General features: G+C 39.1%; 3 protein-coding genes across 3 annotated transcripts; all 3 read left to right on the top strand.

The window, feature by feature from the left end:
• The first annotated feature begins 1523 nt into the window (after positions 1 to 1523).
• On the top strand, positions 1524 to 5143 carry LOC116050291 (odorant receptor 131-2-like). The gene is made up of 2 exons (XM_031300272.1): positions 1524 to 1673; positions 4376 to 5143. Exons 1-2 carry the CDS (start codon positions 1524 to 1526, stop codon positions 5141 to 5143), a joined length of 918 nt encoding a protein of 305 aa, XP_031156132.1.
• Positions 5144 to 7325: 2182 nt separating this feature from the next.
• Positions 7326 to 11260, top strand: LOC116050314 (odorant receptor 131-2-like). The gene is made up of 2 exons (XM_031300290.2): positions 7326 to 7475; positions 10472 to 11260. Exons 1-2 carry the CDS (start codon positions 7326 to 7328, stop codon positions 11258 to 11260), a joined length of 939 nt encoding a protein of 312 aa, XP_031156150.2.
• Positions 11261 to 15570: 4310 nt separating this feature from the next.
• On the top strand, positions 15571 to 17216 carry LOC116050294 (odorant receptor 131-2-like). The gene is made up of 2 exons (XM_031300276.1): positions 15571 to 15720; positions 16452 to 17216. Exons 1-2 carry the CDS (start codon positions 15571 to 15573, stop codon positions 17214 to 17216), a joined length of 915 nt encoding a protein of 304 aa, XP_031156136.1.
• Positions 17217 to 17655: the final 439 nt, after the last annotated feature.

Below are 17655 nucleotides of genomic sequence, written 5' to 3'. Positions count from 1 at the left end.
GTCTCTAAAGTAAAGGCTGGACTACAATAGAGCTGTTTGGAGCAGTTTGTGAACAGTGTTTTCTGTTGGAGATGGTAAGTCCCTTTGGGGTGGACATTGGGCTTTTTCACTTTGTAAACCTATACCGTGCACAAAAAAGATATATAACATAATAAAGGAAAGGAAAAAGCCAAAAAGCATAATATGAGCACTTTAATGACTTTTCTCTGATCTAATGATAGTAGTTGTTCTCCAGCGGAGCTCTTTGGCATGTTTTTGAGAGTTATTTATTTATTATCCGCTCTAGGTTTTCCAAGTTTTTAGACACAGATATGTTAACAATAACGGTGCAAAATTATGTATAATTGCATTTTTTATTGAAAAACCTTTTTCCCACCCCCCTGAAAAAAGAATCCTAGGGAAAACACTGATATGTGCAACTTCCCCAAACCTTGGGGAAGACTTAGTACATATATACATATATATATTCCTGTTTGCACACATCTTTCCTGGAAAATAAATGTATTTAAATCAAAATATTAGATCAGGAGATTAGACTCTCTCTCTCTCTCTCTCTCTCTCTCTCTCTCTCTCTCTCTCTCTCTCTCTCCCTCAGCAGTGCGCACTGCACACACACAAACAAACAAACACACACACACACGCAGGCAGGCAGGCTGGCAGAGAGGCAGCCTATGCCTAAACAACTAAAACACAGCACTTGCCCAGTTAATGAGTTAATAGTCTTTCCCCCTTAAATGTTAGGTTTAAATACGTAGATTAATTTAGAAGAAATGTACAGAATAAAACAAATACCATCTAAATGTTTTTTCATTAGTGGTGCAGTGTTTTTCCTGTAAAATTAACAAAATATCCGCAACAGCCTTTTTCAGGTTAGATTTTTGTTGAGATTTTTTATGGTCATTTGCAAAATAAACACAACTATGTCCCTCTCCTTGGTGCAGTCATTTATTCTAAATATAAACAGAAAACATGCACATTGTGGCAGAGTTCCCTTTGGTGTTTGTGATTAACCTGGTGAATACTAAAAAGTCTGTATGAACTGATTATTTTGTTGAGTATTTATAATATATTAAACAATTGCGTAAGGGGAATAAGATAAATTAGTAAGGTAGTCAGAGTTGTGTTAATACATTTAACGTTTTGTTTAAATTTCAAATAAATAATTATTAACTATTAGGCCTTTTTTTTTCTTTGAGCCCCTGCCACCCAAAATGTCTGTGCATGTTGCTGCCTAGTGGAAACACTGATGTCCTCTCATTTTCTTTTACACAAATGCACCATTCTGAATTTATTCTGAACTTACTGAACTACCGGTAACTAACTAAAAATGTCAGATATGTTATATTAGCCTACCTTCTTTTGGTCAAAGTGTCTCAGATTCTAAGTAAGTCTACCACAAACAGGTCTTAAAATCAGTGTTGTCTTATAGGTCATTGTCTAGTCCATTTACCCTGTAATTTGTATAGTCTATAATGATTGTAAATATTAACTAAAGAATATTTGTTTTCTTTTCAGTTCAAGAGATGAACGCGTCATCTGCCAATATAACTGTGGTTTTACAGTATAGAGACTCCCTCACTAAAGCTGTGATCAAGAATGTGATTGTTGTGGTTCTTGGGATCTCCATCAACTACATCAATGCAGGCCTCATTCACACCTTCTGCAAACACCAGGTCTGATATTCATTTGACATGCAGGCAATAAAAATGAATTTAGAGAAGAAGTTATCAGCTTTGCATCGAATTCATGTTAGCAGATTTCTTGGTATTGTGGGAATATTTTGCTTATTTGGACATATCCATGGTGTCAGTTAGCATGGAAGTTGTTGTAGTGGTTGCTAACAAAAGTTAATTCAATGTTTTTTATCACTATAGGAGAACATTTAGAGTTTTTATTTCAGCGAATCACAGAACCTGAACAACTGCTTCTATCTCATTGACGCTTGGCCAATTTTCTGTGGCCATTTTACTGTCTACTTTTCCACTGATGTATCTAGGTAGCTATTAAGTGACAGGGAGATGACATCTCTAAAAGATTGCTTGATTACTTGTCCAACTAGTTCCAACTCGATCTTTATGAATCACTGCACCGATACCAAAATCTTGTAAATTTTGAAATCGCTTTCCGGTTCCTGTTTGTTAGTCTCGCATGGACAGAACTATTTTCACAGCACTGTGGAGTAATGTCTGGCCACATCACAGATAGTTTCTGGGATAGGAGAAAAGAACGGTCTGGGTTGTTTCATTTTTTTTGAACCAATCACAATCATGCTCTGATCCGTGGTCCGTACGGATCGACACTCAGTTCGGAATGCATGTTATCCGCGGATTATAGAGATAGATAGATACTTTATTCATCCCGAGGGAAATTTTAGGCATCCAGTAGCTTAGACAACCATAACACAACAAACACACAAACACACATACAGTATATCTCACATACATAAAAGTCACTCACAGAAATTTAAAGGGTTAACAATTTGTGAAGTGATTACAAAGGTCTGGTATGGACTGACCATGTGATACAATGGCCCTGGTAAGGCGCTATGGTAGAGTGTGTGCAATGGTGGTAGTGCAAAAATAAACAGTGCAGGGATTGAACAGTGCAATAGCTTATTATTAGATATTATGACTATGAGAAGACAAGAATGTAAACATAATAGAATTAATTGCAAAGTTTAACCATAATAATAGTGTGAAATACATTTTTACTGTCGCTGTTACTTAATGTAGGTTTATAAATCTCTATGGAGGGTAGCCATGAAAAGATACAGGCAACGCAATTTTCTGTTCATGTGAACAGCACATGTTAAAATCCGGTGCCTAAACGACCGGTAACGTTATCTACTGGACAAAATAGCAATGCAGATTTTGGTGCCACTGAAATGTCTGCGCTGCTCTCTGGTGATCCGAAACAGACGTTGGAGGCAACAGAAGCATCACTGCATGTCACGCTAGTTAACACTAACGTTACGCTTGGCAGCAGGTAACGTTGATGTTAGCCTACCGCTTGATTAAACACGGTTAAAATGCTGCCAGCTAAACGGTATAAAAGTGCAACAGGTTCTCACACTCATCTCGTAAAATATGGACGCTTGGTCAGGTGCCTTTGTCGTTTTTATTGACGCTAAAAGTCTCCTTTAGCGCTTTAAGTAAACGCGCTTGGTTGGGGCTATTGCCGTCCCTTTAGCGCTTTAAGTAAACGCGCTTGGTCAGGACTATTGCCGTCCCTTTAGCGCTTTAAGTAAACGCGCTTGGTCGGGACTATTGCCGTCCCTTTAGCGCTTTAAGTAAACGCGCTTGGTCGGGACTATTGCCGTCCCTTTAGCGCTTTAAGTAAACGCGCTTGGTCGGGACTATTGCCGTCCCTTTAGCGCTTTAAGTAAACGCGCTTGGTCAGGACTATTGCCGTCCCTTTAGCGCTTTAAGTAAACGCGCTTGGTCGGGACTATTGCCGTCCCTTTAGCTCTTTAAGTAAACGCGCTTGGTCGGGACTATTGCCGTCCCTTTAGCTCTTTAAGTAAACGCGCTTGGTCGGGACTATTGCCGTCCCTTTAGCGCTTTAAGTAAACGCGCTTGGTCGGGACTATTGCCGTCCCTTTAGCGCTTTAAGTAAACGCGCTTGGTCGGGACTATTGCCGTCCCTTTAGCGCTTTAAGTAAACGCGCTTGGTCAGGACTATTGCCGTCCCTTTAGCGCTTTAAGTAAACGCGCTTGGTCGGGACTATTGCCGTCCCTTTAGCTCTTTAAGTAAACGCGCTTGGTCGGGACTATTGCCGTCCCTTTAGCTCTTTAAGTAAACGCGCTTGGTCGGGACTATTGCCGTCCCTTTAGCGCTTTAAGTAAACGCGCTTGGTCAGGACTATTGCCGTCCCTTTAGCTCTTTAAGTAAACGCGCTTGGTCTGGACTATTGCCGTCCCTTTTGACGCAGTTATGTTAAGGAAAAGGTGGGGGGGAGGAAAGAAAAAAGCGACTATCGATCTAAAAGCTTTTTCTCCAATTTTTTTTCCGAGTTTATCTGCATACATACAGTATGTAGATAAACAATCTGGTCGTAGACGTCATCTCTCAACTCTTCTTGTGACTCAAGTTGCTGACTGTAATGTAAAAAATGATGGCCGCATGGAAGAGAAAGTCTTTGCCTGGATATATCCTGGATAAACTGGAACCCCAGAAATATTGGCCCTTGCCAACTTGTTATCACACTGATATCAGATGAGTTCTGAGATTTGGTAGCTGTTGAATGTAAATTATTTAAAACTGGCTAATAGAGTGGTAAGAATTCCACATTTAAATTTTGAGCATGTCCCTGTTTTATACTTAAAGCTTTCAAACCTTTTCTCCCTTCCTTTGTGCTTTTTTTCCCACCTTCTAGCTCTTCTACATGAATCCTCGATATGTACTTTTCATTCACCTGGTTGTCAATGACATGGTCCAAATGACATTAACCGTCATCCTGTTTGTCATCAGCTACATCATACGCCAAATAAATGTCCCCATCTGTTGTATCCTCATCCTGTTTGCTCTTTCCACCACTGAAAACACCCCTCTGAACCTGGCTTGCATGGCGGTGGAGTGCTACATCGCCATCTGCGTCCCCCTTCGCCACGGGCAAATCTGTACCGTCAACAGAACTTTAATGCTAATTGGTTCAATCTGGGCGACAAGCATGTTTTCTGCTCTTGCTGATCTGTTCATCACTTTGGCCACAGAGCCACTGGACTTTTTCTATTCCCAAGTCTTCTGTCAAACACAAACTGTCTTCCCAAATCCAATTATCATCAAGAAGAGAGAAATCACATATGCAGTGTTTCTAGTTTTAGTTTGGATCACTATCTTTTACACTTACTTCAACATCCTTTTCACTGCACAAACAGCTAGCAAAGACGCTAAAAAGGCCAGAAACACAATCATTCTCCATGGGTTTCAGTTGCTGCTGTGTATGACAACATATGTAGCCCCCCAGTTATCAACTGTTCTGCTGCAATGGTTCCCTAAAAATTACACAGACTCCCTATTTTCTGTTCATCTTATTGTACAGGTCCTGCCACGAGCCATTAGTCCTATCATCTATGGCGTACGAGACAATACTTTCAGGAAGTACCTGAAAAGATATCTGTTGTGTAAAATGAGCCCACAGTAGGTATCAATTCATGTGATATAATATGGATGGCCTCTTAAAAACATTCAATAGCTTTAAATGAAGTCAGATCCTAAAACTTGCCCAATTATTTAGTTGACTTTACTTTGTTCACGTTTAAAACCACTATGTTTGGTCATAATTTAGTTATTGAGATTTAATTTGTTTATTTTTTTGATTGGTTTATGAAATTATAGACAGTTGTTAAACTAATGGTATGTTAAAATTAGGGCTGGGTATTAAACCTCAATACTTGTTAGGTACCGAATATCATATTTAATGATACAGTAGGTGGCATTGAATACTTGTTCATGTTCCAAACCTTTTTTTGTACATTACTTTTTTACTTATTCTTATTACGTTTACAAAAATATTCTGGTTTGAATCCTAATTTTACTTAAGTAGGCCAGTTTGGAATGTGTTTTTCAATACACATTTTATATTTTTCTCTGACTTCTAGAAAACTGTTTAAAATCTTTTCAATGAAATAAGAAATGAAAAGTGTTAGTTAGAAAAACATGTTCATATACCTCAAAGCAACTCAGATTGTATTATCATTTGGCATTTTACAAAAACACACCCACTACTCATGTATGAATGTACATCTAAAAATGCATATGCACGCCTGGGAATTTGAGGACATTCGCCACCAAGCCATATATAAAGTTCAACATTTCCTGGAGTCATATTGTTGGCATCCTGGTCTACATGCATTAACTAAGGTAAGTACCACCTGCTGTGAACTGATGACAGATTTTGAACTGTGTTCTGACTGGAATAATATTGTATCACTGTGGCATACAGAATAGAAATATACAGGCTTGTGGTGTATTTTTCACTTGTTTTGATTATAAATATGATTTTTCAATGTTTTTTTTCCTGTTGACCTTTAATATATATAGTTCCTTGATTTCCAGAGCAAAGTTTTAAATCAGTTCAATGTAAGAAATGTATTCCAACCTGAAACATGGACAGTTTAAAACATATGGCTCTTCAGCTAATCTTACAGACAATATACTAATAACAAAGGAAGTAATGCTTTTGACGATGCCGTTTAAAGAATTATATCTTGTTTTGCAATTTGTACTCAGCTTTAGCATACGTTTTATGAAAGTTTGGAAAGTATACAGTAAAATTACATTGAAATACACCTGTTGATATTTTCAATAATTTTAATTGTATGATTGTAAATGCATTTAATTCAATTAGATTTTTTATTTTTGAAGTTGGTGAAAGAGGGAAGACTTCTTTCTTGTGTCGTTATGTGGCTTTATGTAGGAATATCCAGTAAAACGTTTAATTCACAACGCCAGTTCTAAATGTCCTACAGTGTCTAGTTTTTTCCAACATGGGAAAATAAATTCTAAAAACGATCTACCGTAAGCTGTAATGAAGCTCTTAATGTTAGTGATAATACAAGATGTAAGCCTATTGTCCAAGCTTCTGAAATTAGATTATGAAGCACAAATTAATGATGACTAGAAAACCACATTTTAAGAACGAGACATAAATGACATTATGGATTTATAACTTATCCTGTCTGTCTTTACTGTTGATGGAAATATAATATGTTGATAAAGAAGGTGGTTAAAAACACCAATCCATCAGTTTGTTCTGATACTTATTCACATAGTGAACAAGCAGTTCGTGCCACACGCACACACGCCCGCCGCAAGAGTTGAATTGTGTTGAACTTTTCCCTACGCAAGCGACGCACCGTGCAAATCAATGAACAAGAGACTGATTCTTCTGTTTGTGAGTTCAATAAAATATAAAAAATTGTTTCCCCTAACAGTTATCAGGACATAGACAGCAGGGCTTCTGCTTGTCAGAGCATCGGCACAACCCTGGATTTATCGGGTAATATCCGATATGGAATATGGAAAAGTATCTTACCTTACAAAGGGCCTATAATTCAGAACTGATTATTAAAATTGTATTGATGATTAAATAGAATGCATTTTGATGATCTCCTCCTCTCATTTTCTTTTACACAAATGCACTATTCTGAATTAATTCTGAACTTAGTGAACCAACATAAAATGTCAGGTATGTTTTATTGCTCTAACTTGTTTTGGTCAAAGTGTCTTTTATGCTCAGAAAGTCACACAAATATGTAATAATTGCTGTAAATGCTTACTTATAAGTGAAGAGTATATATATATTTTCTTTTCAGTTTATAGAGATGAACGCGTCATCTGCCAATGTGACGGTGGTTTTACAGTATCGAGACTCCTTCACTAAAGCTGTGATCAAGAATGTGATTGTTGTGGTTCTCGGGATCTCCATCAACTACATCAATGCAGGCCTCATTCACACCTTCTGCAAACACCAGGTCTGATATTCATTTGACATGCAGGCACTAACAATCTGAAAACTAAATGTGTTAAGGCTGGCTGGAGTTCAGTATCCTGCTATTTCCTTTGACTTCAGTAATTCAGCTTTACATTGTGTTAATGTTAGATTTCTTCTTGTGTGGAAAATGTTTGCCTGTTCTGTCCTAAACAATCAGGGGCAGTGAAGTTTCCATTGTGCCATTTTCATTTAACATGGAAGCTGCTGTAGCAAGTGCTATGACTTAACTTTTAATTTAATGTTTTTCATGACTATAGAAGACATTTATTATTTCAGTGAGTCAACTAACCTGTACATCTGCATCAATCTCATCATGCACTAAGCTAAATACTAAAAGTGGAAAGTTGACAATTTTAAACCCTTCTGAAGCCAGTCATCCAGTGGAGATTTACCGGCAGGTAAACGGGGACCTCCGGGTAATGGCCCCATTTATCTTCATGTACGGCTGAACAGAAAATCAGCAAGATTTTCCTGAAAGGGATATTTCACCGCTGGAAAGATGAATATGTATTTAAATTGGGCCATTCATGTAGTAAAAATGTGAAATAATTTTAGAAGTTGGTGCCTTCTAGACCGACAAAAGCCAGAAAATGTATTTTTGGCTCATGTGGATGAAAAACAGCAACTCCTAGAATGCACTTGCTTCGCTTCCCTACGAGGCCGCTCCCAAGCCATGCCTACCGGTTACAGAGGGCAGTATTGGAGGGAAATGAATAATACATACTAATACTAATACATACTCTAATGGAGCAACACTAAGGACTATAACACGAACCACAACCAATGTGAGTTTGAACTTTTAATTAGAAAACATAATATGAACAATTTTACACTCATAGCTCATCCAGAGCTTCAGCAGTGTCTTTATAGCCGCAGTATTGCCCATCAGGAGCTGGATATCTCTGTCTGATGTCCTGAACAACACAGGCAGGCAAAACAAGACGATAGGCTTTCCCCAGTCTCTGGCCTTGCAGGACCCATTCCACGAAGTGACGGTAGGCTGTTAGGCAATATTGTCTACAAAACAGAAAGCACAATGTTAGCAATGCAAGCTATTTGCACCTACAGTAGGCTAGCATAGATGTAAATATAACAACGATAGTAACAGCTGACTAAGTGGGAAGAACGTTGTGATAATGGGTCTAAAAACTCTGTACATACAGACAAAAAATACTCACTTTATACTCAGGCGTCCGTTTGTCCCTGCGGGCTTTGGCTGGTGTTTCCACTTCACCTTCTGGATCCTGAAATAAGTTTCCAGGATCCCCCTGTCCATGTGTCGATCAAAGCTAGGGTGCTCTGTTACACATGCTGGTAGTGCCGTTTCTTGAGCAGATTCAGCGATTTCTTCCAGAAGAAAATGGCATTGCCGAAATTTGCGACAGCAAAATAGGACTCTTTTCTGTGTCACCACCACCAGTCAGCCCCAGCTCGAGTCTGCCCGGGCTCTTCCTCCCGACCGCCATGCAGGTCTCGCTCCTGTCCTACAGCAGCTGCTCCGGCCGCCTCGTTCCTCAATCATCTGCAATTGTTCCTCGCTGTACTGCGCCTCGTACAGGTAGCCACGACCATCGGATTCGTGCACCAGATCTTTATAAAAAATCCCCTTCTGCCATATCATCTTCAAAACTATCTTCATGCATCGTGGTTAGCATACTACTCAGCTTTCTCCACAATTCAATTCAATTCAATTAAATTTTATTTATAGTATCAAATCATAACAAGAGTTATCTCGAGACACTTTACAGATAGAGTAGTTCTAGACCACACTCTATAATTTACAAAGCCCCAACAATTCCAGTAATTCCCCCAAGAGCAAGCATTAGCAGTGGCTAATGCGACAGTAGCGAGGAAAAACTCCCTTTTAGGAAGAAACCTCGGCAGACCCAGGCTCTTGGTAGGTGGTGTCTGACGGTGCCGGTTGGGGATGTGATGAACAGTGGCAATAATAGAGCACAGAGCAAGACCTGTTAGCTTAGCTTCAAGATGGCGGACACTATTTGGACATTCTGGGATTGAGGTCCCACCCCCTATGGGTGGGTTGAAAACATGTGGAACTAGCTCCTACTGGCTGTAGTCTCTAGCCTCTGGCCAACAAAGCCACCGATGACACAAAATGATGGTTTTTGCGTCATCAGAGGGTTTTTTCCAGACACACAATACAGAGATCTCTCATCTCAGGGGGACATGAGGGAGGCAAGCATGGTCATTAAAAAATACTACCGTGTTACTACTGATACAAAGCTTAATGCTAATCGGTGAAGTATCCCTTTAAGTTACCAGCTAACGCTCGTGGTAGCTAGCTAGCTTGGCTCTGTCCTGATTGACAGGTCCTAAAGCATCCTCTGCTTTATCATCTGTTTTAGAATAAATGGGACCATAATTTACAAAATGAACATCATGCTGTATTGAAGAAGACTTGAAACTAAAAAAATGTTTACTGAGGTAATAAATCAAGTGAGAAGTAGGGTCATTGTCTTATAGACTTCTGTAGAAAATGACTTCTTTTTGGAGCTAGTAGAGTCGCCCCCTGCTGGAAATTAGATAGAATTCAGCTTTAAGGAGCTTCATCATTGGCCTCACTTTAAGCCCCGTAGTTCGGAGTAGCATTGATTAATCCTGTTTGGTTGCATGCAAGAAACCATCTGTGTGGAGAGCAAAAAAGGCGGAATTCATTAAGCTCATTGGCTATCATCTAATGACGATTTAGCTTTTTATTAGATTTTTCAAATTTATCTGCATTCATATGCATAGACTCAATCAGTTCTTAGACGTCGCCTCTGAACTCCAACTACATTTTTGTGTCTCAACTTGGTAATTTGACTGTAAACAATGTTTGGCACACGGAAGAGAAAATCTTGAATAAATGTAAATTATTTACATCTGGTGGTTGAGAACTTTTGAGCATGTCTCCGTTTCAAACTTAAAGCTGTCAAACCCTTTCTCTTCCTTTGTGCTTTTCTTTCGACCCTCCAGATCTTCTACATGAATCCTCGATATATACTTTTCATTCACCTGGTTGTCAACGACATGATCGAAGTGACAGTGACTGTGATCCTGTTCGTCATCAGCTACACCATCTACCAAATTAATGTCTCCGTCTGTTGCATTTTAACCCTGTTTGCTCTATCTACCACTGAAAACACCCCTCTGAACCTGGCTTGCATGGCGGTGGAGTGCTACATCGCCATTTGCATCCCCCTTCGCCACGTGCAGATCTGTTCCGTCAAGAGAACTTTAATGCTGATTGGTTTAATCTGGGCGACAACCATGTTTTCTGCTCTTGCTGATCTGTTCATCACTTTGGCCACTGAGCCACTGGATTACTTTTATTCCCGACTCTTTTGTCTCCCAAAAACTGTCTTCCCGAATCCAGTTATCATCAAGAAGAGAGATATCACATATTCAGTGTATCTAGTTCTAGTTTGGATCACTATCTTTTACACTTACTTCAGAATCCTGTTAACCGCTAAAACAGCTAGCAAAGATGCTAAAAAGGCCAGAAACACAATCATCCTCCATGGGTTTCAGGTGCTGCTGTGTATGGCAACATATGCAGAACCCCCGTTAAAAGAGGCTCTGCTACAATGGTTCCCTAAGAACTACACAGACTCCCTTTTTAGTTGTTATATTATTATACAGATCCTGCCAAGATCCATTAGTCCAATCATCTATGGAATGCGAGACAAGACTTACAGGAAGTACCTGAAAAGATATCTGTTATGTAAAATCAGCACATATAAAGCAACTATTCATAGACTATAACAAGGTCTCAAAAAAAAGGTAAAAACATTTGTCTGTTTAAACAAGAAAACTCTTTAGCCTCTACAACTTCCTGTGCTTTTCTTGCATTTACACAGTTCATTTGCCCAAGTAACATGCAGACACTGTAAAGTTCACACAGCTGTTAGAAACTTGTGTGAATCAAAACTTATGCATGGCTCATTACATGTGGAAGCTGTACGGTATGTCAAGTTATTTAGTGTTTCTGAGAGACTGCTGTACAATATGCAAAATACTGTAACTACAAGTTTGGAAAAATAGAATACTCAGATTGGTAGGGGTGTAACGATACATGGATCTGGATCGATTCAATGATCGATCAACGATCCAAAATCATCGACAAAAAGTGTAAATATTGATACAGAATGCACCTTTATTTTGAAATTCCCACTTCATATTTATTCCTTCTATGAAAAAGAATAGTTTGTTTTTCATTTCGTATTTAGTTACTTTACTTGGTTGATATAAAACTAACTGATTGTGCTGAATGGTGATTTGATAAGCGACTTTTCATGAACCATACGTTCAAAAATCTATGAAAAGTTAATAATTCGCAAGCATTCCACGTTTTTTTTTTTGCTGTATGCACCCCAATGACTGCTGCTGTATAAGAACACAGCCGACCGCGTAGGAAGGAGCTCAGGGAGGATGTTCGGGTCATAAAACACAGGACTTTCAAGCCAGGGAGTGGCGTTCGCTTCCCGGGGAAAACAAAAGAATTTCACCCTGGAAATGTGTGTTCCTTGTTTTAATCCAAACGACAATCTTTACTCCAAACTTAACTAGTTGCTTTGGTGCCTAAACTTAACTTTCGTGGCTGCATAACGCTCACTTTGTCACCTAAACTTAACCATAATGTCCTATAAAACAACCAGCAGCTCGCGGTGCTCTGTACCCGGCCCAAAGTCACCTATTTTCGGTTTAACTGAACCACCGCTGACCACCGTGGCCGGCGTTGCAGAGCTCTGTAGCGTCTAAACACATCTACTTACTGTCGCTGATACAACCGAGCTGAAATGGAGGTCTGTAGCGGCTTAAACAACTAGCAACTGCCACTCGTCGTCATGGAGCTTGTAGCCAGCCACTGTATCCAGCGTCACGTGACCAGCCGGCAGTCTCCTAGTTTTGTATGATAGCTTACATGTTGGTGTGCATACATTTTCGTATGATTTCGTACGGACACATTCATGAGAATGCGTTGATATGATTGTAGGGTATCTACGAATTTGTGATTAAACTTGTGAAGACTTTTATTTTGACATTTGACACGGCGCCGCCATTTTGGGTTATGACGAGGAGAGAGGAGAGAGTGGAGAAGAGCAGCGGCAAGCTGAAAATGAATGTCGATCTCGGGTAGTCAGTCACGATAAGAAGTTGAGTTTAGACCCGCGACAAATATAAGAGCTGCATGACGTTGCCTCTGAGCGTTTGTTTATGTGAACAAGTTTGTTAAAGTAAGTGTTAAAAGTAGTTTTCTGCCGTGTTCGTGCGTGAAGCTGGGCAAAAAGATCTGTGAGTCTCATTAAGTTTTGGTCGCGTAGGAGTTAAATACTCTCGTGTTTTCTTTGTTGAAAACAGTTTGTTTTTTTCTTGTTTCATTTGTTCAAACGAACTTGAAACCGTGAATGCTGCTGGTCGTGTGAAGAAAAAGATTGAGTCGTCGGATAGGGTCGTGTGTTGTTTGTCTTCTCATTGCGTATCCATCAGCTGGGATTGCGGCCTCGTTGAATCAAGCTGCCGTTGTCAGGATCGCGAGGACAATCGCTGAGGGTCAATGAGTGAAGAAACAGTACCCTGCCATCCGTTGGTCATCATTCAGCACCTCATCCACGAACCAAGAGTGGTGATGGATATTGTTTTCCTCTTTTCCTACTGAACATTGGTAAGCAAACTACCATTTTCTGTTAGTGAGTCATCAGAACTGAACTGTTCAATCGTGCAGTTATCTGTGATGGAACTGTGACCAGTGAATATTCCTGCAAAGGGATTCATAGACTTTCTTTTGTGCACATTACTGAACTTTTTGGCCCGTGAACTCATAAATGGACGGAGTATAACTTTTCCTGGATTTTTTTTAATCGGATCTTGAATTTTTTAACCGAATTGAAGTGAACTTTAAGTGAATCAAGTGAACTTCATTTGAAAGGTTGAGTTTCCTGAAGTGAACTGTGAAACGTTTCAGTCTACTTACAATAAGTGAAACTGATTGTTATTTTGTTCAGATTGAACTGCAACTGAAACACATTTGTTGATTTTCTCTCTTTATTATTTTCCACATTTTTATTTCACTTTGATTTTTCTGCATTTGAAATTGTTTTACACTTCCTGTGAAAACAAAGAAAACAGAATCATTTCAATTCACGCAGCAGAAATAAATGTTATTTTTGTTTGTTAAGCTAAAACTGTTTATGTTAATTTTGAGTCACTTATACTAAGGAGTGGGGGCGTCTTACCTATCCTGTTAGATCCGGGGAGGGCGGGTTTTGCAGTCAACTAGATTTAACTCCTGAGTTTTCTACATATACACACTTCAGGTGGCTGCCGTGTATTGAGTAAATCCTGAAGCCCACCTCGCCGACTCTTGAGCATTACACATTGCAACGCGATAGACACCACACACAACAAGGCTAGCAGTTGTACAAAGACTAAAAGCAATGGGTGGGGGGACTAGGATCCTTTTGCTCACTCAGTCTTCCTTAGTATAGTGCTGGATATTTCCCCCACAAGGCGGTGGCATATTTCCCTCCGCCACATGATATTATCTCATATCGATCGCAGGCCCATGAATTATATCAAATCAAAATCATATTGTGCCAGACTTTGGGATATCTGCAAATATTGCATTGTTGTCCAAAGAATCTGTTTGTTTTAATCAATGACATGTTAAAATAAATGAAAAATGCCAATATCTAGTGTTTTCTTTGCTCTGTTTCTGCATTAGGATGTCATAAGTCAAGGCAACACACACACACACACACACACACACACACACACACACACACACACACACACACACACACACACACACACACAGACAGACAGACAGACAGACAGACAGACACACACACACACACACACACACACACATACACACACATGCAAACACACCCCTGAATCCTGAACATATAAGGACAGAGATTTACTGGAGTCATTATGTTGGTGTCCCTGTCTGAATGCATTAACTTAGGTAAGTAACTGTGGTTAATTATCTACTACAACTGTCACGTGAAGTACTACAAACCTAGTTAACTCATGCCTCTTTAACTTTCCAACTGATACTGTGTATCATCTCGTAGTCACCGGCTCTGTTGGTTGATTATGTGTACACAGGTCTGTTTTCAACGATTGTGAAAAAAGTTTTTCCTGTTGCAGAACTTTTTTATATTTTCAATTCCCCCATTCACATTTCTAAAACACAATTTTGACTGTTGGTTGAGACGATAACAAATTATTTGCAAATAGAATGTACATTTTTAAATCTACTGAGGACACGGTTTAAAAAAATCCTTTGTTGGTAAAACTTTAACAAACTGAATGAGTAGCTTATTTCATTATCCTTCATTCTTTTTCCATGATCATACTTTTATTGAATGAGTCTTAATGCATTGATGTCAATCTTTATTTCTTCATATTTTAGATTGATGCTTTGATCTTCTGAGTTATTCTGTCTCTGATGCTGTTATCACTGAGTGATTGACTTTCTACAAAATCCAGCTGTTTCTACTTTGTTTGATTATGATTTGGTTGATGTAAAAAAATGTTAACAGTAGCATATGTTAGACTATTTTCAAAGCTTTTGCTTTATAAATAATGTTTTGTAATTCCAAAATCCTGATCTTGTAATGGTAATCTTTTCTCGTAATCTGTTTAGGTTTTGACTTCAATAGAGCTGCAAAGATGAATCAATTAGTTGTCAAATGTTAAATTAATCGCCAACTATTTAGACAATGAATGAATCGGTTTGAGTCATTTTTAATGAACAAAGTAAAAGTCATCTGATTACAGCTTGTTAAATGTGAATATTTTCTAGTTCCTTCACTCCTCTGTGACAGTAAACTGAATATCTTTGAGTTGTGGACAAAACAAGACATTTAAGGGACGTCATCTCGGGCTTTGGGAAACACTGATCCACGTTTTCTTTTACCATTTTCTGACATTTTAGAGACCAAACAACTAATCGGTTAATCAAGAAAATAATTAACACATTAAGTGATGATGAAATTAATTTGTTGCAGCCCTAGACATCAGCAACTGTTTCTTAGGTGCTGGATCATCTTATTTTCTGTTGAGAGATGAACGTGACATCTGCCAACGTAACGGCAGTCTTACAGTATCGAGACTCCTTCTCTAAAGCTGTGACCAAGAATGTGATTGTTGTGGTTCTCGGGATCTTCATCAACTACATCAATGCAGGCCTCATTTACACCTTCTGCAAACACCAGGTCTGACACATCTTTCATGCCGTGCTACCAGTAAAACATAATTTACTTTAGATATTTGGTAGAAATGAATATTCACATCATCAGCTCTATAGACATTACTCTTCAATAACACATACATTAAATGTAAGTGATAATTCTTAAACATAAATAAGATGAGGTAGGTTAGTGAAACAGTCAGTCACAAAACAGAGTAAAACAACCAAATACATCCAACACAGAAAGTAGCACTTATTTGATCTAAAATGTCCACTCCTTGATGTCTGAGTGGTGACAATGCATGTCTACATATAGACAAGTGTGTATAGATTTGTCAACTTTTGATACAACAGTGGTACAAAGTAAAAGTTCACCATTTATACTTGGCATTAACATGCAATCTGTATCTGGATATGCTGTCTGGACATAGAAAACTGCAAGTTAATGAAAGTTTAAATTCACAGCTGCAACTTGAAGGGTCACCTGACCCCGCCTCTTCCTGCAAGCTCAAGCAAGTGTGACAAAAGCTACTTGAAGTAACAGTAGCTCTCATGTCTTTCTATGCAAAAAAGTGATTTAAAAATGAATGACGCCCTTCCATTACACTCAGCATCCAGATTTGGATCACATGTTAATTCCGACTGTAAATGGGGCAAAAGTTAGCACAAAGATTGAAAGCAAATATTTGCTATTGTCAATACTAAAAAAATCTACCCTCTATGGTTAAAACGTTCCTCCATACTTCTACCCTCCAGATCTTCTACATGAATCCACGCTACATCCTTTTTATTCACCTGGTGGTCAACGACATGCTCCAAGTGACGCTGACCGTCATCCTGTTTGTCATCAGTTACACCATCTACACAATTAATGTCTCCCTCTGTTGCATCTTCATCCTGTTTGCTCTTTTCACCACTGAAAACACCCCTCTGAATCTGGCTTGCATGGCGGTGGAGTGCTACATCGCCATCTGCGTCCCCCTTCGCCACGTGCAAATCTGTACCGTCAAGAGAACTTTAATGCTGATTGGTTTAATCTGGAAAACAAGCATGTTGTCTGTTCTTTCTGATCTGTTCATCACTTTGGCCACAGAGCCACTGGACTTCTTTCATTCCAAAGTATTCTGCATCAGACAAACTGTCTTTCCAAATCCCATCATCATCAAAAAAAGAGATATCACATATTCAGTGTTTCTAGTTCTAGTTTGGATCACTATCTTTTACACTTACTTCAGAATTCTATTTACTGCAAAAACAGCGAGCAGAGATGCTAAAAAAGCCAGAAACACAATCCTCCTCCACGGGTTTCAGGTGCTCTTGTGTATGACAACATATGCAGCACCCCAGCTTTTAACTGTTCTACAGCAATGGTTTCCTAAGAATTACACAGACTCTCTGTTTGCTTGCTATATTATTGTACAGATCCTGCCACGATCCATTAGTCCAATCATCTATGGGGTACGAGACAATACTTTCAGGAGGTACGTGAAAAAGTATCTGTGTAGAGTCAGCATACTGTAAAACGTAGGTCTTTTCAATAAAAGTAAAAGAAAAAAGGTTTGCACAACTTCAGGCTCATTTATTCTGGGAGTTAGACAAATATGTGAGCTCCTGTTTTAAAACGGCAAATACGTCTGGTGCCCCTCAAGTTCACATAGATTTCCATCCGACCTGGCCCAGGTCGGGCCAATGGCAACCGTTTATCTAATATAGGGCGAGCTTCAGACAACGCCAGACAACTTTTGGAGCATTCGCGTGACACTGTGGCGAGCATTAACATAGCTAAGTAAAGAGGAGAGTTGTGAAGGCTGCAGCTGGTGTGGAACGTACTGTTGAAATACTATTTTCTAATTCTGATGGCAAAAACGGTAATTTTAACAGACATATTGACGCTACACCATTACAACTATAGACTGTAAAAAATAATGGACACAGCTTCGGCAGAGGGCCACTCCACTGT

This window comes from Sander lucioperca, chromosome 6 (assembly GCF_008315115.2).
Source record: "Sander lucioperca isolate FBNREF2018 chromosome 6, SLUC_FBN_1.2, whole genome shotgun sequence".
Lineage (NCBI taxonomy): Eukaryota > Metazoa > Chordata > Actinopteri > Perciformes > Percidae > Sander > Sander lucioperca.
This window is presented reverse-complemented; position numbering and strand designations above follow the sequence as displayed.